At 45.9% G+C, this 26,809-nt stretch overlaps 1 protein-coding gene across 1 annotated transcript in view; it reads left to right on the forward strand.

The window, feature by feature from the left end:
* Positions 1 to 26,809, forward strand: part of jam2a (junctional adhesion molecule 2a) — a 72,538-nt gene that overhangs the window by 32,828 nt on the left and 12,901 nt on the right. The window contains exons 2-7 of the mRNA XM_080203390.1: positions 4,241 to 4,306; positions 12,329 to 12,442; positions 14,103 to 14,252; positions 18,151 to 18,353; positions 24,274 to 24,376; positions 26,418 to 26,525. Coding sequence (XP_080059516.1) covers positions 4,241 to 4,306; positions 12,329 to 12,442; positions 14,103 to 14,252; positions 18,151 to 18,353; positions 24,274 to 24,376; positions 26,418 to 26,525 — 744 coding nt within the window. The remainder of the gene's footprint in view (positions 1 to 4,240; positions 4,307 to 12,328; positions 12,443 to 14,102; positions 14,253 to 18,150; positions 18,354 to 24,273; positions 24,377 to 26,417; positions 26,526 to 26,809) is intronic.

The following is a 26,809-nucleotide window of genomic DNA, read 5'->3' on the forward strand; positions in this document are numbered from 1 at the left end:
TGATCCCACTGACAGTAATCATGACTATAATCAGATCATCCATTTCCTTTTCAAGATGTTGGTTGAGGGGTCAATACTGTCGAGGACAATTGGGAAAATCCATTGTGTCTTCTTTGAAATAGCATCTTGCGATCGCTCATGTCCACCTGAGAGGGCAGATGTGCCTTGGTTTAATGTCTCATCCCAGAAATTCTCTCTCCCGCTTTCTTCCATCAGGAAAAAGATACAAAAGTCTGAGGTCACATACCAACCAATTCAAGAGCAGCTCCTTCCCTGCTGCCGTCAGTGAATGAACCTAACTAGTCCTCAGTTTATCATTCTTTAAACCCTAGCTATGACTGTAACACTACATTCTCCAATCTTTCCTTTCTTTCTCTATGAATGGTATGCTTTATCTGTATAGCACGTGAGAAATAATACCTTTCACTGCGTACTAATACATGTGACAATATATCATATCAAATCAAATCAAAAAATGAGAGCACCTCCTAGAGCCTAACACACCCTTAGTACTGTGGTTATGATCTCCAAAGCAACCAATAGCTGCTTCATGAGAAATTGGAACAATAATATTAAAGCAAATTACTGCCAATGCTGGAAATCTGAAATAAAAACAGAATATGCTGGAAAAAATCTCAGCAGGTCTGGCAGCCTCTGTGGAGAGAAAAACGGCATTAACGTTCCAAGTCTCCATGACTTTTCAGAGCTAAAAAGGAGAAATGTGATGGATTGTATGCTGCGTAAGAGGGGGTGGAGCAGCTGGAACAGAAGGTCAGTGATAGGTGGGGAAGGCGAGATTGCAACAAAGACGTGTAGGGCATGAGACAGAGGAAGCGTTAATGGCAGGAGAGGAACTATAGAAGTTGCTGATACTGACATTAAAGTAAGGCAGCAGAATGTGTTCATGGAATAATAAAGGTCTGTGCTCCTAGGAGGGGAGGGCGAGAGTTAGAGTTTGCCTTTGGCTAAAAAAAAAGTTTGAGATTTTAAAAAAAGAGTCAAGGTGGAGGAGAAAGGTCACAAAAATGAGGTAAAATGAAAACCATCTAATTCTTGGCCAGGTCTTTATCCAAGTTGTTCTTTGTGGCATCCAGGAAATCAGTAGCATTCACGTAGTGCTCATTCAATCGCGCATGACTGAGGCTGTAGATACAACCAGCCAAATCCTGAGTCATGACACCACTCTCAATTGTTTCGACACAGTATCCAAGCAAACATGATGAGGTCTTGTTGGCCAGTCAGCTTTCCACAGTGTTCAAGGCTTTGTGCCCAAGCAAAAATATTAGCAATGGGGTTAGTGCTAGTAGGATTGCCTTTCTGATATTCTCTGTTGTGGGTTACCTCTAAAGTTGTTGATCTCTGTCTTGAGTCCAGAGGGCTGTAACATGCCTTAATCGGAAGATGAGATGCTGCTCCCCCAGTTTGTATTGGGCTTCACTGGAACATTGCAGCAGGCCAAGGATGGACATGTGGGCGTGAGAGCAAGATGCAGAGTTAAAATGGCAGCAGCAGGAAGGTTGGGGTCATCTTTGTGGGCTGAAGGAAAATGTTTCTCAAAGCTGGGTCACCCAGCCTGAGTTTAGTCTCTCCAGTGTGGTGGAGACCACATTGGGAGCAGTGAATACAGTCAAGCGGGTTGAAAGAAGTGCAAGCGAAACGTTGGTTCACCTGAAAGGAGTGTTTGGGATCTTAAACGGTGAGAAGAGTGGAGGTAAAGAGGCAGGTGTTACACCTTCTGTTACTGCAAAGGGAGTTGGGATGGGAAGAGGATAAGGAGCTGGGAGTGATGGAGGAATGGATCAGGGAGAGAGAAATCCCTATGGAATATTGACAGGGGATCGGGCCTGGGGGCAGGTGGTGAGAGAAAAAAGTGTTTCACAGCAGCATCATTTTGATTTGAGTTGATTTATTATTGTCACGTGTATTAATATATAGTGATAAGTATTGTTTCTTGTGCACTACACAGACAAAACGTACCGTTCGTAGGGAAGGAAAGGGGAGGGTGCAGAATGTAGTGTTACACAGCCATAGCTAGGCTGTGGAGAAAGATCAACATTCAAAAGTCCGACAGCATCAGGGAAGAAGCTGTTCCTGAGTCGGTTGGTACGCGACCTCAGACTTTTCTTTTTCCCGGTGAAAGAGAGAATGTCCTGGGTGCGTGGGATCCTCAATTACGCTGGCTGCTTTTCTGAGGCAGCAGGAAATGTAGGCAGTTGATGTGAAAGTTAGTGGAAATGGCAAAGGATTACCCTTTGAATTTGGAGACTGGTGGGGTGAAAATTGAGGACAAGGAGGATCCTATCATGGTTCTGTGAGGGAGGAGAAGGAGTGAGGGCAAATGTGCTGGAAATGGGTTGAACCCAGTTGAGTGCCCTGTCAACCACAGTGTGGGGGAAATCTGGTTAAAGAGAAAGGAAATTAGAACACCTGGTTATAAGCTGAAAAAAATGACACATCAAGATTTCACTGCATGGTAACATAACTTTTACTGTATCAATTACAAAGACAAACTTCTTAACTATTAACCATAACTTATACTTTAAGCTACCAAAAAGAGTCTGCCATTTTCTACTTTTCATGACAACCAAAAGGTCCAATTTTGCATAACTCCATTTTTTTTTTATCTTCTGAAATTAATCCAGAGTATTTTGTAGCAGCCAAGGGTTTACTTCCATTCTTCTCCTTTCCAGTACAATCTCCCACTATGACACTATGACAGGGAATATTTTTTCTGGCTTCAGCTAGGCAAATCCTCCAGCCTTGCTTTAACACTTCAAGAATTTAATGTGTCACTGTCTTCCCTTTCAAATCCCTTCCTAACTTTAAAGACCATCATTGGGTCACCTTTTAGCCTTTGCCTTTCTGGAGGAAAGAATCCCCAGCTTTCTCTGATCATTATAACCTTACAGTTCTGGTATCATCCTTGACTATCGTTTTTGCACTTTCTCTGCTGCTTCTACATCCTTTTATGTAATTTGAAGGCTGTGTATAATTTTATAATATGACCCATACAGAGATGACAGTAGAAGAAGGAGAGGGAAGGGAGCAAGACATGGCTAGCAGTAAGAGAGGTGAAGATGGGTGCTAAAACGAGCTGTTGATAGGTTCACTGCAATTGGCTTTGGTGCCTGCAGTTTAACTGGTATGCGCAGGAAGAAGTCTCACAGCATCAGGTTAAAGTCCAACAGGTTTATCTGGAATCACAAGTTTTCGGAGCGCTGCTCCTTCATCAGGTGAGTGGAGAGGTGAGTTCATAAATACGGCGTATATAGACAGAGACACAATTGCAAGATCGTGGTTGGAATATGGCATCTTCACGTGATTACCTGGTAGGGAGGGGATCTGGAATAAGGCTGGGCTGCTGCTCCGGATCGCCACTCTCTGACCCCTGCAGTTAATATGGATATCGTGCTGTGGAGTTGCCAGCGTTGGACTGGGGTGAGCACAGTAAGCAGTCTCACAACAGCAGGTTAAAGTCCAGCAGGTTTATTTGGTTTAGCACGAGCTTTTGGAGTGCCGCACCTTCATCAGGTGAGTGTTGGATATTAGCTGAGGGTGGGATGGCAGACAATTGGGATGTCAATGGTGTGAATTAGTCTGCCCACTCTCACAATTCAGGCTTGCATCTGAAGAATGGCTTGGGCACCAAATGACCAACTTTATGCCACTGTTTGTGGCCATGTTATGATGTGGAGATGCCGGCGTTGAACTAGGGTAAACACAGTAAGAAGTCTGACAACACCAGGTTTAAGTCCAACTGATTTATTTGATATCCATATGGCCATGTCCTCAGATATCTAGGCCTATAGCTCTGGAATTCCCTCCTCAAACCTCTTCATCTCACCTCTTCATCTTTTCTCCTTAAAAATATAGTGCTTTGCTCAGGCACCTCCTATATTAATGTCTCCCTATGTGGCTCAGTTTTTCACATGATTACTTTTCTATGAAGCATCTTGGGATTCTTCCCTGTATCAAACCTGCCATATAAATGTAAGTTGTTGATTTTGTGTACAAAACTAGAATGACCTGGCCTCTTTAGAATGGGAAACAGGTAGAGGATGTAAATGTTGTATGTCTTCTTGAAATGTCCTGGAGATGTAACCGTGTGTTGAAACCACTGAGTGAAAGGTTTCACTGGGAAATGGGAATGAGTCTTCCTTTGGATTAATATACAGCTAGGGTTACAGCTTGTAATACTCAATGCAGCTTGACTGGATCACTTCTTTTTATCTGCTTTCAGTTTATCAAAGCCACGGAGTCACCATCATATCCTCAATTCGTAATGTTGAAGTGAAGGAATTTGAAAGTAAGTGTTAACTTTTATTTGCACTGCCTCTCGCATGTCCCCAGCTTCCAGCTGCCGAGGCCCTAAGCCCCGAAATTCCCAATCTTAAGACCAGAATTTTGCCATCCCGCCCACCATGGGAATTGTAGTGCGTGGGGCGGGGCCGGGAAATGTCAGGCGGGATTTTGTGATCCTAGGGTGTGTGTGGCAGGACAATCCTGCCCTAAATCACAGAATCCCTACAGTGCAGAAGGAGGCCATTCGGCCCATCGAGTCTGCACCAACCACAATCCCATCCAATTGGGCCCTATCCCCAATATTCCCAAACATTTACCCTATCTAGTCCCCCTGATTCTAAGGAGCAATTTAGCACGGCCAATCCACCTAACCCACATATCGTTGGAGTGCGGGAGGAAACTGGAGCACCCGGAGGAAACTCACCTGAGGAGAATGTGCAAACTTCGCACAGACAATGACCCAAACCGGGAATTGCTCCCAGGTCCCTGATGCTGTGAGGCAGCAGGGCTAACCACTGTTCCACCGTGCCACCACTTCTCTCAATCTAATCTCTCCATCTCTTTTTCCTTCTTGCAAACCTCCATCTTTGGTCACCTGTCCTACTGTCTCTTTCTTTGGCTCAGTGTCACATATTGTTTAATAGAGCCTCCAGAACATTGCCTTGGGTTCTTTTACTACATTGATGGTGTTATATGCTGTGACGGTAAAGAAAGGTGAATTGCCAGTTTCATTTACTTCAAATGTGCAAAGAACTTAAAAGATGAAAATGCGCTGTGTGATGTTTGTCACGGACATTCATGTGAAATCCACCTGCAATCCACATTATTGAAGCAGAGATGTGGACTTGTTTGGGGTGAGTGAGTTCATTATTCGTTTTAGAATCATAGAATCCCTACAGTGCAGAAGGAGGCCATTCAGCCCATCGAGCCTGCACCGACCACAATCCCACCCAGCCTCTACCCCTGTAACCCCAGGAATCTACCCCGCAAATCCCCCTAACCTACATATCTTGAGACACCAAAGAATAATTTAGCACAGCCGATCAACCTAATCTGCACATCTTTGGTCTGTGTGGGCATGCTAAACAATAAGGAAAAGCAATGTGTTTGTCATTAATATCACACGGCATGATTCCAATAGGTCATCGATCCTTAATTGAATTAGCAGCCATTATTTCTCAATTAATGAATGTTATGCCTTGTTTTGTTGTGTGGGTTGTGTACATACCCATTGTCCACCCAATGCCATTGGTATTTTACCAGCGATGATGGGAGCCATTGGGCAGTCTTATGAGTTCATAAGATATTGGAGCAGAATTTGGCCATTCGGCCCATTGAGTCCGCTCTGCCGTTTGATCATGGCTGATGTGCTCCTGCCCCGACCTTGGCCCCATTAAGGACGTTATGGCTAATTAAGGACCTCTTCCAGTCGCCTCTGGTATTTTATCAGACCACATGTTGTGGCTGCCAGGTGAAATCCAGTGGCCTTGTTCCAGGGTTGAAGCTGAGGATGGTGGCAGAGGTGCAGGGTAGTTCCATTGGGTGCAAGCTGCTCACATCTATCCTTCCCACCTCCCCGACTCTCCTCCAGATGTCTTCTCCCATCAACCTGCTGAACCCATCCTCCACCTCTCTCGCTGGGGCCTCACGGCAAAACTCCTGACTTTTCTCTTCCAGCTTTGTAGCTCCTCGCCTTTGAGAGCAGTGGTTGCAGTTCTAGTTCTGAACACCGCTCCTGGTGGAGCTGCTGAGACAAGACAGCTTCCACTTGATTGGCCAGCAGCAGTCAGGTGGGACTTCTCCCCAGATGTGGGTAGAAGTCCCGCCTCTGAGGCAATGGGGGGGTGGGGAGCAGTGAACAGAGGAGGTTTCTGACAAATGTAGTGTTTTAAAGTATTTATGCAAGTGATTTTTCTGATGTACAGCTGAGAGGCAGCAAGCAGTTAAGATGCTAGTGAGCTGGCTTTGATGTTGTTTTCCCATCGACTGCAAATAACAGGCCGTTCATTGTGCTGTCTTAGAAATGAAATGTACCTCACACCCAGTGCGTTGGATAGAATCCAATCTGTTTCTGACCAAACACAGCCAAATAGGGGATGAGGACACAGGCAATCGGCCAGGTTTTTAGAACAAAAAGCTATGTGGCAGTCATCCCAGAAAAGGCTGAAGAGAAGCTTAAAAAGAATGAGGGAGTGGTTAGAAATTTATCTGTTTTAAGTCGAGCACCATATCTTCCCGCAACGCAGAGGTGGAGCTTTTTTAACGTCTTGTATTAATACCCAGGCACCAGTAGTGCTGATTTCCACTATGTGGTCTTGCTCTGTATGTTGCACTGCCTGTGAACTTGAACTCAAATGTCTGCTGTCCAAATTCCAACGCCCACCATCCCTGTACTCACCGGCCCACACTCGCCCCCGGTCCAGCAACACATCGATTTTTTTTTTTAAAGTTCCCTTTTGTTTCCAATTCCTTCAACACCTCACCCCTCCCTACCTCTCCAATCTGCGCCAGCCCAACAATTCTCCAAAGTATCCGTTACTGCCATAATTCTGATCCCTCGAGCATCCCCGATTTTAATCACTGCACCACTGATGGCCAAGGCCTCACGCTGTGGAATTCTCCGCCCTACCCCTCTCCACCTCTCAACCTTTCTCTCCTCCTTTGAGACGCTCCTTGAAACCTAATTCTTTAACCATTAAAAACATTAAAAACCATTAACTACATTAAAGGTGCTATATAAATGCAAAGTGCTTGTTATTGTTATTCACTTGATGTAGAATTAAAGCAGGTTGTTAACTCATGTCTGACCTTTCACTAAAGTGTGTGGTTGGAAGGTTGAAGGACATGTACATCCAGTTCAGATCACAGAGACATCCTGTTGTTGATGCAATTGTATAGTTAGATAATGGGCATTAAGGACGTTCCTTAACACAGAAGGTCTTTGCGTCATCAGGGCTGTAGGCCCTGATAAAATTGTGATTAGGGGCCCAGCAAGCCTGGAGAACAAGTTTCAGCACTATTGTCAGAATGTCAGTAATTGCAGTGCCTTCTGACATTTATCACATGGAGTGAATCAAACTGGCAGGAGACTGGCATCTGTGATGCTGGGGATCTCTGGAGGAGATTGAGATGGATCATCCACTTGACACTTCTGGCTGAAGATTTGCTGTAACTGCATCAGCCTTATCTTTTGCACTGTTGTGCTGGGCTCCTCTATCATAGAATTATGCAGTGCAGAAGAAGGCCGTTCAGCCCATTGAATCTTCACCGACCACAATCCCACCCAGGCCCTATCCCCATAACCCCATCCATTTACCCTGACTAGTCCCCCTGATTCTAAGGGGCAATTTAGCATGGTTAAGCCACCCACACACCTTTTGGACTGTGTAAGGAAACCAGAGCACCTGAGGAAACCCACACAGAAAGTGACGCAAGCTGGGAATTGAACCCAGGTCCCTGGCGCAGTGAGACAGCAGTGCTAACCACCGTGCCTATCATTGTGGAGCCTCTTCCTCCAGTGATTTATTGAATTGTCCACCCCATTCGTGACGAGGACAGGACAGGACTGCAGAGCTTGGATCTAATCCCAGTTGTGGAATTGCATAGTTCTGAATATCGCTTGCTGCAGTAGCCCTGTGTTGTAGCTTCACCAGGCTGACACCTCATTTTTAGGTGTACCCAGTATCACTCCTGGCACACCCTTCCACATTCTTCATTGAACCACGGTTGATCCCCTGCCTTGGTGAGCCCAGTTGTGTCTGTCCTTCCTCCTCTGAGGGAAACTGTTCACCTCTGCCTCTGCCAGCTCTTCCAGCTCACTCATAATACATCCTTCACCCAGTGCCACCCTACCTATACTTGTGTGAGGACCCACTGTGATAACTGTATCTGCACAGGTAGTGGATGGTCAGATCTAGTGGAGCTTTCTCTGAAGTCTCTGATGGAAGCGTTTGCCCACTTCAGACATGGGATTTTGACCATACTCCTCAACATCGAAACGCGAAAAGAGACTGACAGAGTGGAAGACCCTGAGGCCCCAGAATTTTCCCAACTCCCTGAAGGTGGCCTTGTAAAAGTGTGGGTCTGAGGCTGGCTCCCAATCATACCTTCACATTTGTGACTCAGCAGCAATGGGAATCCAATTAAGGTATCCAACCATCCAATTATCACTGAAATACAGCAATGTAATCTTCAAACGTTGCACAACCCACTGGCTGTGTTACACCCGGGGGAGGTGACGGTACAGCAGGAGGTCAGAGATGTGATTGACTTGAAGGATTTCTCACACACACACACACACACACACACACACACACACACACACACACACACACACACACACACACACACACACAGTGAATCAGAATCCCTACTGTGCACGAGGAGGTCATTTGGCCCATCGAGCCTGCGCTGACAATCATCCCACCCAGGTCTTATCTACTAATCCCCCGACGCTTAAATCTGAGGCTGGCCCCCAATCACACCTTGTGCTTTACTAAGAGCCACCTTCACATTTGTGACCCAGCAGCAATGGGAATCCAATTAAGAGACAATTTAGCAATCCATCTAACCTGCATATCTTTGGACTTGAGCTCTTTAGTGAGGCTAACATTTTCTGGGAGCAGGGAGTTGCCATTGTGTCAGAATCACCTGGTGATCAATTTCTCTGAATACACTGGGATTGGAGCAGTGGCAACCGCTTCCCCCTGGCAAAGATGGCACCTGCGTTGAATTCCTGCTGCCCAGGTCTCAGCATCATCTGCACTGGTGAGTCAGCAATGACCCACGATGAATCAGACGTTCACCTCTAGAATCCCTAACTGGACACCAAAAGCAGAAGGCAGCAAGCTTACTGGCTTCCTCCCGTTGAAATAAGCAGCAGTGTGCGTCGTCGGGACAATTGCCCTGGAAATGTTCCCAATGAAGGGCCCGGAGGGGGAGGATTAATTGTTCAAAAGGCAGCAAAGACCAAATGGACTCCCTCTCTGCTGTGGGATTCACTGGCTTGAATGAGTCAATTGAAGTTTTCAGGACGGAGATCAGTAAATCCTTGTTGGATCCGGTAATGAGTGGATATGGGTTAAAAGCAGCTAGATAGAATTAAGACACAGATCCACCATGGTCTAATTGAATGCAGGACAGCATCAAGGGGCTGAATAGCCTCCTCCTGTTCCCGTGTAACATTTTACTGATGTGATCTTTGTATTGTGGTTGGTTGGTTTTTCACCTATAGGAACAGGAGTAGGCCATTCAGCCTCTCAATCCCGCTCTGCTATTCAATAAGATCATGGCTGATCTGTGGCCTAATTTCATGTATCTGTCTTTGATACCTCTTGCTCAATAAAAATATGTCCATCTCAGATTTAAACCTCACAATTGAAGCAGGATCCACTGCCATTTGAGAAGAGCGTTCCAAACATCCAACACTCTGTGTGTGTGTGTGTGTGTGTGTGTGTGTGTGTGTGTGCGTGTAGAAATGTTTTCCAACATCTCTCCTGAACGGACTGACCCTAATTTTTAGATTATGGCCCCTGGTTCTAGAGCCTTCAACTAGTGGAAACAGTTTATCCTTATCCACCTGTAGATATTCTGAAGGTTTCTATCGGATTATTCCTCAACCTTCTGAATTCAAGAGAATGAAGACCTCAGCGTGCACCCTCGTGAAGGCCTGTATGAGGCTATGGCACAGATTTATCAGAGTGATTTTGGGAAGAGGGACTTTGTACATCCCTCATGGTGTGTGGGCTCGCAGGAGGAGGAGAAAGTGGGTTCCCAGACACGCGTCCTTTGTTTGAACAGAGGGGAGTACGGTAGGATGAGAGAAGAATTGGCGAATGTGGACTGGGGGAGCGCGTTGGAAGGTAGGTCTGCTGAGGAGCAGTGGAGGATCTTTAAGGAGATCTTTCTTGGTGCTCAGCGGAAATTTATTCCGATGGTCAAAAAGGACCGTAGGAGGAGAGGTAATAAGCCGTGGATAACGGAGGAGGTGAAGGAAAGTGTTAAATTAAAAGCGGAGGTGTTTAAAGTAGCTAAGAGTAGTGGGCGAGAAGAGGATTGGGAGAGGTTTAAATGTCAACAAAGATTGACAAAGAAGTTGATAAAGAAGGGTAGGAGAAACTATGAAGCTGGGCTAACGCTTAATATAAAAAAGGATAGCAAGAGTTTTTATAAATATATAAAAAGGAAGAGGCTGGCTAGGGTGAACGTTGGTCCCTTAGAGGATGAGAAGGGGGACTTAGTGGTAGGGGATGGGGATATGGCTGAGGTCTTGAATAACTTTTTTGTTTCGGTCTTCACGGAGGAGGACGTGAATAATTTGCCGGATGTTAGAGATGGAAAGGTGGTAGGACTGGAGGGTCTCGATGACATTACTGTTACTAGAGAGGTAGTGCTCGACAGACTGGAGGGGCTGATTGTGGACAAGTCCCCAGGACCGGATGGAATGCATCCGAGGGTCCTGAAAGAAATGGTGGGGATGGATAGGATAGAGGTGGAGAGACTCTTCCCGCTCAGAGAGGATAGTAGGACTAGGGGGCATAGCCTCAAGATAAAGGGGGGGGCGGTTTAGAACAGAGTTGAGGAGGAACTTCTTCACTCAAAGGGTGGTGAATCTCTGGAATTCTCTGCCCGTTGAAGTGGTGGAGGCTGCCTTGCTAAATATTTTTAAGACGCGGGTTGATGGGTTTTTGATGAGAGAGGGGATTAAGGGTTATGGGGAGAGGAAGGGAATGTGGAACTGAGCCACGACAGATCAGCCATGATCTTATTGAATGGCGGGGCAGGCTCGAAGGGCAAGTTGGCCTACTCTTCCTATTTCTTATGTTCTTATGTTATGTGCCTAGTTACTCAGCAATCAGAGGAGTTGGGCTATTGTTAACGAGACGTTCACGCATTGCGTGAATTATTGCTGGAGAAATCTTCCAACCTCACTCCTGTCCTTTGTGCCAATGTGTTAAAACATGAACATAGAATCCTACAGTGCAGAAGGAGGCCATTCAGCCCATCGAGTCTGCACCAACCACAATCCCACCCAGCTCCTATCCTCAAAACCCCATACATTTACCCTGCTAATCCCCCTGACACTAAGGGGCATTTTAGCATGGCCAATCCATCTAACCCGCATATCTTTGGAGTGTGGGAGGAAACCGGAGCGCCTGGAGGAAACCCACACAGACACGGGGAGAATGTGCAGACTCTGCACAGAGAGTGACCCAAGCCAGGAATCAAACCCGGGTCCCTGGCGTTGTGAGACAGCAGTGCTACCATGCCGCCTGTTACAGAGGGATCTGGGCATACAGGTCCACAGTTCCCTAAAAGTGACAACACTGGTGGCCAAGGTGATTAAGAAGGCATATGGCATGCTTGCCTTCATCAGCCGGGTCATTGAGTACAAGAGTTGGGAAATCATGTGGGGAAACCTTGGTTAGGTCGCATTTGGAGTATTGTGTGCAGTTCTGGTCACCACACTATCAGAAGGATGTGGAAGCTTTGGAGAGAGAGCAAAGAAGCTTCACCAGGACGTTGCCTGGTCTCGAGAGCATTGGCCATGAGGAGAGGGTAAATCAACTTGGACTGTTTTTACTGGAAAGACAGAGGCTGAAGGGAGACCTGTTAGAGGTCTACAAATTTATGAGAGGCATCGACAGGGTGGATAGGCAAAGGCTTCTTCCTCAGGATGGAAGTGTCAATTGCAAGGGGGCACAGGTTCAAGGTGAGAGGGGAAAAGTTTAAGGGAGATGAGAGGGGGAAATTGTTCACACAGAGAGTGGTGGGTGCCTGGAATGTGCTGCTAGCTGAGATGGTGGAAGCAGGCACATTAGCAGCATTTAAGAGGCATCTGGATGAGTACGTGGATAGGGAGGGAATAGAGCGATACGGACCGAGTAAGGACAGAAGGGTTTTTAGTTTGGTTAGGGCAACATGGTCGGCGCAGGGTTGGAGGGCCAAAGGGCCTGTTCCTGTGCTGTAATTTTTTTCTGTTCTTTGTTTATCCCCACTTTCACTATTTTAAGCTTGTTGTTTGCAGTGGCTCAACTCTCCTGCACCTACCGAGTGGAAAGAGACAGGAACCCTCGGCTGGAGTGGAAGAAAATCGTAGGAAATGACGTCTCCTTCGTGTACTTCGATGGCTCGCTCACCGGTACGTTTGGTATCGCTAGTGAAATGCTCTCTCTCTCACCCCCTCCTCCCACCCCAGCAGAACAAAATTGGGACGACACAGGTTGGGAAAGATTGGCTGGGATGAGCACAGATTGGGAGAGATCGGACTAGAGAGATGGTATTTGGGGATTGGAACGGAAGGGTGTCTTTTGGGGAAGGAAATCTGCCATCCTAACCCGGCCTGGCTTATATGTGACTCCAGAGCCACAGCAATGTGGTTGACTCTCAACTGCCCTCCAAGGGCAACTAGGGATGGGCAATAAATGCTGGACCAGCCAACAACGCCCATGTCCCACAATGGGTAGGAAGGAGTTGGAGAATTTGACTGATAGGTTTGGCTGGGGAAGGGATCGTGCTAGAGGGGAAATGGTTGGAGGGAGGATTCTGTCAGTTCAGCCGGAGGAGATGAGAGAAACGAATGGTGATGGGAAAGGTTGTTTGGGAGAGTGGAAATTAGCTGGAGTGGTGCTGTAGATACAAAGAGTCCAAAGATGTGCGGGTTAGGTTGATTGGCCCTGCTAAGAAATTGCCCCTTAGTGTCCTGAGATGCGTAGGTTAGAGGGATTAGTGGGTATAATATGTAGGGATATGGGGGATAGGGCCTGGGTGGGATTGTGTTCGCTGCAGACTCGATGGGCCGAAGGGCCTCTTTCTGCATTGTGGGGTTCTATGATCTGAGAGTAGTAATGTCATTATTGGAAGAGTTGCGGGTATCTGAAAAGCACTGAGAAAGCCTTTTGAAAATCTGCAAAGGATTTGGGGGGAGTTCAACCAACACACCGGCTGAAGACGGAGTTCGGAGAGTGTGGTAAGGCTGGAGTGGTGGGGAACACAGGTGTTTCTTCACAGCCGGGCCCTGGAGACAGTCTAAACGGGCAATGTGATGATGATGGGTAAAGGCAGCATTGCTTCCACATAGAATCACAGAATCCCCACAACGCAGAAGGAGGCCATTTGGCCCATCAAGCCTGCACTGACTACAATCCCACCCACGCCCTATCCCCGTAACCCAACGCATTTACCCTGCTAACCCCTCTGACACTAAGGGGCAATTTAGCATGGCCAATCCACCTAACCAGCACATCTTTGGAGTGTGGGAGGAAACCGAAGCACGTGGAGGAGACCCATGCAGACATGGGGAGAGTGTGCAAACTTCACACAGACAATCATCCAAGGCTGGAATTGATCTCAGGTTCCTGGCGCTGTGAGGCAGCACTGTGCCACCATGCCATTGCGAGAAGGGGCCCAGTGGAGCCTGGTGAGACCAGGGGTGATGAACAGGTCACAGCAGAATCTGTGAAAGCTAATTCTGTCTTTTGGACAAGACATTGAGTATGGGATTTACTCTCTCAGATTTTTGTAGAAGATTCCAGTGCATTATTTTGAAGTCACAAGGAGATCTCCCCTGCACTTCTGCAAAATAATGCCACCCGATATTGTACGCCAAGCCATGGCTGACAATTGATCTCATTTCTTGCTATATATGGGAGCTTTCTGTGCACCAGTTTGTCAACAAATGTAACTCACTGGTTGTGAGCTACTTCAGGATGTCCTGTGTGAAAGCTGATATATGAATGCACTTTTTATTTCCTTTTAATCTTTTCAAATATTTATTTCTCTGTCTCTTATCCCTCTCGAAGAGAAATATATCGGTCGGGCAGAGGTCAAAGGCTCCAGCATCAGTCTGCGCAAGGTGACCCGGGCAGACATGGCTACCTATCGCTGTGAAGTAGCAGCCAAGGAGGACAAGGTGGTCTTTGCAGAAATAGATATCAAACTCTCTGTCCTCGGTGAGCAGTGATGGTCCGCGCGAGGTCAAAGGTTACTTTGTTTTTTAAACAAGCAATCCAGAATTTTCCAGTCAGTATCTGCATACAGGTGGCCTGGTTATCAGAGAGCTTCCCCAACAAAAAGGTGATTTATTTGGCATTTATCAAAAATATTAACCTCAATAGCTAGGTTGGAGTTTATTAACAGCAGCAGAAATAAGAGTCCAGTGAACATGCCTTAATCCTGCATGTGATTCACAGCAAACCCAATCACTGCAGCTACTTGTGAATTCACTGGTGTCTTAAGCAAGGTGAACGAGTGATTAAATCCCTTCCCACTCTGGGAGCAAGTGAATGGTCTCCCCAGTGTGAACCCGCTGTTGAGTTTCCAGGTGTCCGTCCATCTCCTCTTTCACACTCCTCTACAAACCCATCGGCAATCATGCCGAGACCATCTTCGGTCTCAGAATCATCAAATCATAGGAACCCTACAGTGCAGAAGGAGGCCATTTGGCCCACCAAGTCTTCATCGACAACAATCCCACCCAGGCCCTATCACCGTAACCCCACATATTTACCCCGCCACTCCCTCTAACTTATGCATCCTGGGACACGAAGGTGCCATGTAGCATGGCCAACGCACCTAACCAGCACATCCTTGGAGTGGGGGAGGAAACCGGAGCACCCAGAGGAAACCCAGGCAGACAGGGGGAGAATGTGAAAAGTGCACAGACGGTGACCCAAGCTATGCTGGGAATGGAACCCAGGCCTACAACTGTGCCATTGTGAGCCCCCCTCACAATCTAGCTCGCATACCATGTCTTTGTAATCAGAGGGGACAGTTTTGAGAAAATCACCAAACAAACCAGAGGGACCAGGAGGAAATTATAATGATTTTTACAACATCCACAATGTGGACCTCTTAGAAAACTCCCAGATTAAGGCAGTAACGGCTTGCCCAATCAGGGAGCCCTGCCCGTGTATATAATGTGGATTACTGCTGGCATTCTGGGTTTATACTCTGTACGAGGAAGTACCTGTCTGAGTGTAGCTGACCATATAAATAAACCTTAGGTTTGGTGAAGAGACACTGGCCTCAGAGGAGTTATTTCAGAGACTTTTTTTTAATGCTGTAAGTTGCTATGATCTGGAGGCAGAATTAATAGAAATTCTCAGAGGGAAATTGGACACATAACTTCAAAAGAAATACATCTGCAGTGATTTGGGCACAGAACGGGAGGGATAGTTCTCTCAAAAAGACATGATGGGCCAAAAGGCCTCCTCCTGTGCTGTGTGATTCCAAAAACCTAAATATAAACAAGTGAAAAATACGTTTAAAACATTTACATATATTAGGAAGATATTATTTGGCCAAAGTGTGTGATACACTACAAGGAACCTTACAGAGAGAGTGTTGGCAGTAAAATCACTGGGGTGATTTACAATGCTGCCAGACAGCGTGATGTGGTCAAGTGGTCAGCAATGTTCTCATCTGTGGTGCTGCACTGTCCTCTGCTGGTGCTGAAATGGCACTGCACCTATTTCTGGCTTTAATACAATTTAGGGGAGGGTAAGGGTGGTCATTTTCAGTCTTAGTGGGATAGATCAGCCACAGGCTACACTGCCTGCCCAATCTTACCTGCTCTGGGTAACCCATCCAGCCCCATAACCACGAAGCTCTCATACCAGCCTCAGTGAGTTTAGATTGTGATTTAATAGCTTAACAATATCAAATGAAGTAGTAGCTTTAGTCTGTCCTTCAGGTGAAGTGTTGCACCGTGATCTGATTCCATGATTCAGGTGATCACCTGAATCGTTCCATTACACTATAGGAAGGACAGCTGAGGGTTCTCTCACTGTCTTGGTCAATATTCTTCCCTTAATAAACCCCACCGAAATCAGACCACTTGGATCATACTGTTGATAGTGGCTGCTTTCAAAAATAATTCAGTGGTTGAAGATGTTGTTCAGAGGTGCTGGGAAAACGGTGCAGTGAAGAGGTCCAATCATTTTCAACCGTTTTATCAAGAGCTCCAGAAATGGGAGTAGGAGTGGACCAGACTGCCCTTTAAACCTACTCCGTCATTCGATACGACTGAACCTGGACTTCAGCTCCATTTTCCTGTCCCCGTATCCCTCGATTCTCTGAGAGACCAAAAATCTGTCTGTCCCAGTCTCAAATATGTTCAAAGATAGAGTACTCAAAACCCTCAGGGATGGAGAATTCCAGAGATTCATAACTGAGTGAAGTAATTTCTCCCCATCTCCTAAATCCTGAGACTGCCCCTCTCAGCATCTACCCTCACAAGTTCCTTCAGAATTTTTAAATTTCAGTGAGATCGCCTCTCATTCATCTAAACTCTAGAGAATATAATTCAACTCAGTCTCCATCAAAGGACAAGCCCCTCGTTCCAGCAACCATTCCAATCAACCTTTGCTGTACAAGGGAAAGAAGAGCAAAGAAGAACAGTAGAGCACAGGAACAGGCCCCTCGGCCCTCCAAACCTACTCCAATTACGATGCTTGCCTTAACTAAAACCATATGCACTTGCAGAGCCCGATTCCTTCCATTCCCATTTTAATCATGTAATCGTCTCGTTGCCCCTTAAATACCCCTGTTGTACCTGCTCCCACCAACTCCCCGGGCAACGCATTCCAGACATTCACCATCCTCTGTGTAAAAAAAAAACTTGCCTCGCACATCTCCTCGAAACTTTTCCCCACGTGCCTTAAACCTATGTCCCCTAGTACTCGACTTTTCCACTCGAGGCAATAGCATCTGACTATCCACTCTGTCCATGCCCCTCGTAATCTTGTCCTGCCTCCAATACAAGTGTATCCTTTCTTAAATATGGAGAGCAAAAATGCACACTGTATTCCAGATGTGGACTTTCCCTCCTTCATAAGGATGTTTGGAATAAGGGTTTGTTCGGAATAAAGGCTTTCCATTCATAGTGGAGGAATGTTTTCTGTCAAAGAGTTGTTAAATCTTTGGAATTCTTGACTCCAAAGAGCAATGAAGGTTGAGCCATTGAATATATTCAAGGCTGAGTTAAGACGGATTTTTGCTCTGAGAGGGAGTTGTTATGGCTGCCGGCAGGAAAGTAGACACAAGGCCATGGTTTCTGGCCAAATCTTTGGTCATCTGTCCTGTATATTTTGATGTAGCTTGGTGGTGTACTTCGATGATAATGTTCCTCTGAATCACGTTGGGGTATTTACAACATTCAGGGTGCTATTTTTCAATTATTCATTTATGGGACGTGGGCATCACAGGAACAGTCAAATTTTATTGTCTGTCCCCTAATTGCTGTTGAGAAGGTTGTCGTGAGTCACATTCTCAAACTGCTGCCATCCGCGTGGCATTCATCTATTCCTGTGTGTTTTGCCCAGAGACAGGCCCTTAGCTTGTTCATCATTAAAGCTTCACTCTGAAATGTTCCCTTGGCAGTTTTGTGCCAGTGGTGATTTGCCGCTGCCTTCCAGTCTCAGCAGCAAGGCTGGCCCCAAATCCACCTCAACCAGAATGAGAACTGAGCCCATGATGTTGGTGAACTACACGTTAGCCGAGTAGCCAACTGAGTTAACTGACCCCCCCCAAAACCCCCATCTCCCACCCTTGTGGTGTAGATAACACCCATTAAGCCTTCCTGGATTTTGACTATGTGACAATGATGGAGCAGCGATATATTTCCAAGTCAGGGTGGTGAGTGGCTTGATGGGGAACTCACAAGTGGTGGTGTTCTCATGTATCTGCTGCTGTACCTCCTTTTAGTTGGGAGAGGTCGCAGGTTGGGATGGAGCCTTGGCGAGTTGCTGCGGTGCATCTTGATACACACAGCACTATTTTAAACACATGTATAGATTTTTGGTGACTTATGTGGCAGTGCCCACTTCATCACTACTCTCTTGTTACCAGTGCCGCCAGCTGTTCCCACCTGTAAAATTCCGAGCTCTGCGATGTCGGGGTCCAGGGTGGTGTTGACCTGCAAGGAGTCAGAGGGGTCGCCTCCGTCCGATTACACCTGGTACAAAGACAACAAAATACTGCTGGAGCGTCCTGCTAAGGATTTGGACTTCATCAACACATCCTACACAGTGAACCAAAAGACTGGAGTTCTGGTAAAGGGAACCATTTGGGGGAATTGAGTCATGTTCTGGGCACCCTGTTCTGGTTAATAGAGATGATGTGGAGATGCTGGCATTGGACTGGGGCGGGCACAGTCAGAAGTCTCACATCACCAGGTTAAAGTCCAACAGGTTTATTTGGAACCATGAACTTTTGGAGCGCTGCTCCTTACTCAGTTGATTCATCACTCGCCTGAGGAAGGAACGGCGCTCCGAAAGCTCGTGATCCCAAATAAACCTGTTGGGCCTCAACCTGGTGTTGTGAGACTGGTTGATAGAGAGGCTTAAAATAATTATCTCACTTGTTCTTGCTTTGATTGAATGTGGTTGAAAGTTTAAAACATCTGATTTTTTGGGAGGAGATGGTGACATCACTGGGCCAGGAAATTGCTCTGGGGACACGGGTTTAAATCCCACAACAGCAGCTGGTGGAATTTAAATTTAATCAATTAATTCAAAAAAGATCTGGAATTGGAAACTTGTCTGAATAACGGTGTCCATGACGATATCATCAATTGTTGTAACAACCCATCCGATTACACGGATGAGCTTCTTGTCTTCCCTATCCAGTGTGACTGCAGACCCCCACAGCAATATGGGCTGCCTCTGAAAAGGCTGAGAAAGCCATTCAGTTTGGTCAAACAACTACAGGAAAATCAAACCAAGCGCACCGCAGCAATTCAGGAGGGCAGCTGACCACCTCAAGGGCAATCGGACAACTAAATGCTGGCCGTGCCGGTGACCCTCGCATCCCTGAATGAATAAGTAAAGTATTAGGGAGCACTCTGCCCTGGAGGCGGCAGCATCTACAGTACTGAGCTGATGCTGCACTCTCAGAGGTGCCAGCCTCAGACCCCTCCGCAAAATAAGATGTGGCCTCCTTGGTGCCATCTCACCCACCCCGACCTGTCCAAAGCTTTATAAGAGGCCTGGGGCAGCCTGTCCTCCCTTGTCCCTGTTGAAGCCCTTTAATGATCAGTTGAAGGGTGCTTCCCACCCCACCTCAGTTGTGAGGCCAGCGGGAGGAGTTGAGAAATAGGAGGGGGAGACAGGGTCAGTGTGGTGGGGGAAATCTGGACGGTCACTCTGCATGGGTCTTAGGCAGCAATGGTTGGGATGTTGGCCACTTTGCAGCAATGTTTTGATGCAGTTGTATAGGGTGTTGGTGAGGCCTCACCTGGATTATTATGTGCAGTTTTGGTGTCCTTATCTATCCTTGCTATTGAGGGAGTACAGCAGAGGTTTACCAGATTGATTTCTGGGATGACAAGTCTGTCATATGAGGAGAGATTAAGTCGGTTAGGATTATGTTCACTGGAGTTTAAAAGAGTGAGAGGAGATCTCATTGATACTTATAAAATTCTAACAGGGTTAGACAAGGTAGATTCAGAAAGAATGTTCCTGATGATGGGGGAGTTCAGATCAAGGGATCATCGTCTGAGGCTATGGGATAAACCTTTTAGAATCAGTGCTAGGTCCACTGTTATTTGTCATTTATATTAATGTTTTGGGTGAGAATTTAGTAGGCATTGTTAGTAAGTTTGCAGAGGACACAAGATTGGTGGCATAGTGGATAGTAAAAAAGGTTATTTAGGATTGAAACGGGATCTTGGTCAATTGGGCCAGTGGGCCGACGAATGGCAGATGGAGTTTAATTTAGATAAATGCAAGGTAATACATTTTAGTTGATTGAACCAGGGCAGGACTTACTCAGTTAATGATGGGCATTGGGGAGAGTTGTAGAACAAAGAGATCTAGGGGTACAGGTTCATAGCACCTTGAAGGTGGAGTCACAGGTGGACAGAGTGGTGAAGAAGGCATTCAGCATGCTTGGTTTCATCGGTCAAAACATTGAATACAGGAGTTGGGACTTCTTGTTGAAGTTGTACAAGAAATTGGTAAGGCCACATTTGGAATACTATGTATAGTTCTGGTCACCCTATTATAAAAAGGATATGATTAAACTAGAAAGAGTGCAGAAAAGATTTAGTGGGATGCCACCAGGACTTGATGGTTTGAGTTATAAGGAGAGGCTGGATAGACTGAGACTCTTTTCCTCTGGAGCGTAAGAGGCTTAGCGATGATCTTATAGAGATCTGTAAAATAGAGGGCATATTTCAGCTGGATAGTCAATATCTTTTCCCAAAGGTAGGAGAGTCCAGAACTAGAGGATATAGGTTTAACGTGAGAGGGGAGAGACACAAAAGGGTCCAGAGGTTCAATTTTTTCACACAGAGGGTGATGAATGTCTGGAACAAGTTCCCAAAGGTAGTAATAGAGGCAGATATGATTTTAACTTTTCAAGAACATTTAGACAGTTACATGGCTAAAATGGGTATAGAGGGATATGGGCCAAACATGGGCAATTGGAACTAGTTTAGGGGTTAAAAAAAGGGGCGGAATGAACAAATTAGGCCAAAGGGCCTATTTGCATGCTGTAAATTCTATGACTCTATAACTGAGGTGAGGGGAAATTTCTTCACCCAGAGGGTGGTGAATGTGTGGGATTCACTATCACAGAAAGTAGTTGAGGCCAAAACATTGTCTGATTTCAAGGAGAAATTAGATATACTCTTGGGGCTAAAGGGATCGGGGGATATGGGAGGAAGGGGGAATCAGGATATTGAATTTGATAATCAGCCCCGATCAAAATAAATGGCGCAGCAGGCTCAAGAACCGAATGGCCTACTCGTGCTTCTATTTTCTATGTTTACAGATTGGGTTGCACTCCCTCCCTGAAGTCTGCTCCTCCAAGTGCTCTATCCTGACCTACCCTTAACATCAGGAAGTCCATCCTCTCCCTGAGGGACAGCCCTGGATGCATTCCCCACTGTCTCTCTGGGCAGCAGTACTGATAGACAAGAATTTGTAATTCTACCAGAGCCCTAGTGTAGGAATACACCTCAAAGTGCTTTATGTTGGAGAGTGAAAAACAGTGAGGGATAAGTTTTTAAAATAATGAGTAGGTTAGGAAAGGAAAGACCTAGTGGAAGAGAAGTGTTTTAGGGAGCTTTGTTTTGTTTTTAAAAATCAGATTGAGTAGAAAGAACTGAGTTGGGACTCTATTGGTTGAATGAGGAACCATCATAGAATCCAAAGAGTCCAGAAGAGACCATTCAGTCCATCGAATTTGCACTGACTTTCTGACAGAGTAGCTGTCAGAGGGGGACTCCCCCCCTCCCCCCCAAAATATCCCTGTAACCCCACACACTTAGCACATCTAACTTACACACCTTGGGACGCTAAGGGCCCATCGACCTAACCTGCACATAACCTGACTGAAGAAAAGTGAGCAGGTTTGACGCTGGAGGATTAAACAAAACATGCACACATTTGAAAATTATGCCAAAGAATGAATCCAGCTCTCTAGGGCTTCTGTAATGTCTGAGCTGAGAGAGAAGAGCAGGTTCCAGTCTGATCCGGGTCTCTGTCCCGGATAGCAGAAAAATGTAAAAGGTTTTGTTCTCCTCTGTCAGGATCGTGGCGAGCCTGGGTTTGACTGAGAAATCGTGTCTCTCATGATCAATTCACAAGAGTTGGCGTGTCTGAGGATGACACGGGCTGAGTCACAAGTTGCTGTTATTTGTGTGAGAGGCTTAGTCACAGGCTAATGTTTCCACACAACGGGTTTGTTCATTCCTGGCACATCCCCTGGAATTTCAGAAGCTTCCAAGTTCAGCAAAAGAAGAGCCGTTTTCCTGCTCTGCCGAAAAGGACCTCCCAGATCTGTCATTGAAAAGTGAGAGTGTGATGAGTAGACTGTGTCTAGTTTTGGTCTCCACACGTTGTGGGTGATGTGGAGACCTGAGGAAAGGTCCATCAAGTTGGCACTTCACCTGAATAGCAATGCCAAGGGATCTGGGGCTTTTCCCTTCATGATTTCCACAATCAAAACTCGAAGGGATTAGACTTTGAGCGGATGAACTATTTGAGCGAGATAGGGGTGGCACAGTGGTTAGCGCTGCTGCCTCACAATACCAGGGACCTAGGTTCGATTCCCGGCTTGGGTCACTGTCTGTATGGAATTTGCATGTTTTCCTTGTGTCTGTGTGAGTTTCCTTCGAGTGCTCCAGTCCAAAAGATATTGCTGGTTAGGTGCATTGTCCATGCTAAATTCTCCCTCAGTACCCGAACAGGCCGCGGAGTGTGGCGACTAGAGGGTTTTTAAATAACTGCATTGCAATGTTAATGTAAGCCTACTTGTGACACTATTAAATAAACTAAAAAAATGATTAGGGAGATCAAGATACATGACTGTAAGTTACACAAGCATAGAACCAATTTAGAGGATAGAAGATACTTCTTTCCAGAGATAGGCATTGACTTCTGAGACACATGGCTGGCATATCAGCGAGTGCAGTTTCCCTACAAGTGTTAAGAAACTTATCTGGTTGAGGGTCTGTCATACCTATTGGTGGGTCATGTGGGGGTGGTGTCATTGAGAAATTGCTGTCTCCGAGAGCTTAAATAAAAGCAGAAAATGCTGGATAAACCCGGCATGTCTTGGCCGTATTTGTGGAGAGAGAAACAGAGTTAATGTTTCAAGCCCATATCACCCTTCTGCAGAACTGGAGAGAGGTAGAAACGTGATGGTTTATATAGTCAGAGAGGTGGGTGGAGGAGGTCAGGGATAGGTCAGAACAAGAAAGAATTTGACAAAGGCGTCACAGATATAAGACAAAGGGGGATCTCCTGGAGCTTGTTCGATTACTTTTGGGTCCAAGAGACAATTTCGTGGAATAATACCACAAAGAAGGAGGGCATTGCCAGGGTGACCTACAGGCCGAGAACAATTTTTACAATTTTGCTTCATGGAGTGAGGGTGTCGCTAACAAGGCCAGCATTTGGTACCCATCCCTAATTGCCCTTGAAGTGAGTGGCTTGAGAGAGCAGTTCAGAGTGAGCCACATTGCTGAGGCTCTGGAGTCACATGTCAGTCAGATCAGGAGATTTCATTCAAATGAACCAGATGGAGTTTTACAGTAATCGATCGTTTCAGCATTACTAATTGACTAGCTTACAATTTAAATTCCACCAGCCATGATGGGATTTGAAACAGTGTCCCCAGAGCTTCAGCCTGGGTTTCTAGTCCAGTGACATTACCACTACACCACCATCTCCCCCGGTTGATAGTGACTGTCATCCTTGAGATTGAGTGTTACAACTCAGATAGTAAGCAGTGCAGGGTGCACTGGAGCCTTTATACAATGTTTTATTTATACAGATGCACTTTATACATCACAAAACCCCAGCCCCACAACTACACTGTCGACCTGTTCCCAAATATAGGAACACAACTGAATCTCCAGTTAATATCTGCTACCTGAATACAGACAAACACCCCAGAAAAACACCAGGGCAGCACGGTAGCAGAGTGGTTCACACTGCTGCTTTCCACTGCCAGGACCCAGCTTGGGCTACTGTCTGTGTGGATTTTGCACATTCTCCCTGTTTCTGCGTGGGTTTCCTCCCACATTCTGGTTAGGCGCATTGACCCAAACAGGCGACGGACTGTGGCGACTAGGGGATTTTCACAGCAACTTCATTGCAGCGTTAATGTAAGCCTTACTTGTGACTAATAAATCAACTTTAAATAATATACAGTTCACCCTGGGTATCCACTTATTGCCCAGTCTCTAGCCTGCATCTTATGGTTGAGTGGGAGGTGGGGAGGGAGGGTTCTGTGCATTAAGAAAACAGATCTGCTTTCACGAGTGAAAATTTTAAAATTAAAGTCCTGCTCAATACTGTCCAATCATAACTACTAAAAATTATGCAAAGACTAGGAACCCAGCACTAGAACAGTCTCTTCCCTTCTCCCCCCCCCTCTTGCAATTCAATAGAAACCAGATGAAGATGATACCCAAGCGACTATCTTCATCCTCTGTGTAATTCTTTCTTTTAACTTTGACAGACATTTAACCCCGTCAGAAAGACTAACAGTGGATCGTACCATTGTGAGGCGAAAAATAAGGCTGGTGGTCCAAAGAAATGTTCTGCTCAATTCATGCAAATCAGTGAGTGCTGTCGCTTTTGTACCTGAATCGTTCATTTCCCTTTTATATTGTACCGCGGATTAAAGAAAGAAAGTAGTTCTTTGTCATAAACCCAGTTGAACAAAAGATTCTTTTTCGTGAGTTGAAATTACGCTACAATGATCTTTTGTATCTTTTGCTTATCAGCTTGACTCCGTTCGAAGTATTTTAGCATCAAAATCAGAAATTATATAAAATTGACAGAACAGAAGCAGGCCATTTGGCTTGACAGATCTGTGCATCTATATCCTCCAAACAATCCTCTTCCCACCTAGCTTCAACTCATCCTATCAACATGTCCTTCGATTTTATTCCCCCTCATGTGTTTATCCCAATTCCCCTGGAGTGCCTCCACACTATTACTCCACAAGCTCTGCATTCTCACCACGTTTTTCTTCTTCTTGGATGTATTGGCCACTATCTTGTATTTAAAACCCCTAGACTCTTCCACTATCACCCCAACAACAAGCATCAAGAGCAACCGACGATAGAAAATTTAAGAACATAAGTAATAGGAGCAGGAGTAGGCCATCTGGCCCTTCGAGCCTGCCCCGCCATTCAATAAGATCATGGCTGATCTGTCGTGGCTCAGTTCCACTTTCCCACCTTCTCCCCATAACCCTTAATCCCCTTGCCTATCAAAAACCTATCTACCCGCGTCTTAAATATATTTAGCGAGGTAGCCTCCACCACTTCAACGGGCAGAGAATTCCAGAGAGTGAAGAAATTTGCAGCAGAGGAGGAGATCTTTCAGCGTCTGTGTTGGCTCTTTATGAATAACTCACTCTCCTGCTCTCTGCTATTGCCCTTGCGTCTTCCTCTGTCTGCTTCATTTATCTCCCTTACAGATACAGTGGCCTTTGCCTTAACCAGACCCTGTGCCAAAGCACTCCATCCACCCACAATCTACTGGGAAAAGAATATTCTCCTAATTCCTCTCCCCATCTCCTCCTTTAACAGCAATGATAATTCCATGTCACTAACTCCCTGATCATAGAAAATACATTTTCCCCATTCACCATATCAGAAACATTTGTAAATTTACAAATATCTGTTTGTCGCAAGTCCCATCTTCACTACTTCAGTACGTAACTGTCAGCGGTGTGACAGCTCAGTAGACACCGCCCTTGTTCTTGAGTCTAAAGGTTGTGTGTTTAAGCCACCCCAGAGACTCAAATACAAATCTAAGCTGACACTTCAGTGCAGTACAGAGGGAGTGCTGCATTCTCAGAACAACTGTCTTTTGGATGAGGTATTGTGTCTGCCCCCTCAGGTGGGGGCACTATTTGAAAGTAGAGCAGGGGAGTTACCCTTGGTTTCCTGGCCATCATTTCCCCTCAACCAACATCAGTGTAAACAAGCAATCAGATGATCTGGGTAACATTACATTTGTTGAACCTTACTGCGTGCAGACTGGTTTCCTATATTACAACAGTGACTGTACCACAAAAGCGATGTGCAAAGGAGTGGCACAGCAGTTCGCACTGTTGTCTCACGGTGCCAGGGACCCGTGTTCGATTCCCAGCTTGGGTCATTGTCCATGAGGAGTCCGCACGTTCTCACTGTGTCTGCCTGGGTTTCCTCTGGGTGCTCCAGTTTCCTCCCACTATCCAAAAGACAAGCTGGTCAGGTGCATTGGCCATGCTAAATTCTCCCTCAGTGTACCCGAACAGGCGCTGGAATGTGGTGACGAGGGAATTTTCACAGTAACTTCATTGCAGTGTTAATGTAAGCCTACTTGTGACACTAAAAAACAAACTTTAAACAAAGCTTTAAAGCATTGGAGGTGGAAAGCACTAATAAATGTGTATTTTCATTTTGAATGAGTTTATACTTGAAGTTAGCCACCTTTCTTCTATTCATAAAGTTTTCATAAAGTTGTGATGAAACATCTGTTCAGGTACCTCTGGGGCATTGTGAGGTTGTGAAAGTCGTTATACCAATGCACGTTCTTCCTTTTTTCTTCATATTGCCCATTTTTGAGACTGTTTGATTCGAACTCACTCTCCACACTTGTTCACAGATGATCTAGACGTCGATGCAATCATCATCACCGTAATAATCATTGCCTCGGTGCTGTCGCTGTGCGGCTTTGGAATGTACTACGCCCACAGAAAGGGTTACTTAGGGAGTGAGTACTGTCTTGTTTCCTGGGTCTGTAGAGGATTGTTAGGATATGATTCATATCCTGCCAGCTTGACGTGGAACGCCGATGCAAATGGGTTGGGTTGCACTGACGTCCACAGTCAAATAGCCAGGTGATGTCACCTCCCACGCGTGGAGGATGGCCAGTGAGACCAGACTAATGAAGTCCATTGAAGCACACTGCCACTGAGAGACCAGGCATTGAAGGGAGAAGAGGAAGTGTTTGATGCAGAAATCTGGTTAAATGAGCTTTGTTACATATTGTGATGA

Source organism: Carcharhinus amblyrhynchos, chromosome 15 (genome assembly GCF_965287045.1).
Source record: "Carcharhinus amblyrhynchos chromosome 15, sCarAmb.v2.hapA, whole genome shotgun sequence".
Taxonomy (NCBI): Eukaryota; Metazoa; Chordata; class Chondrichthyes; order Carcharhiniformes; family Carcharhinidae; genus Carcharhinus; species Carcharhinus amblyrhynchos.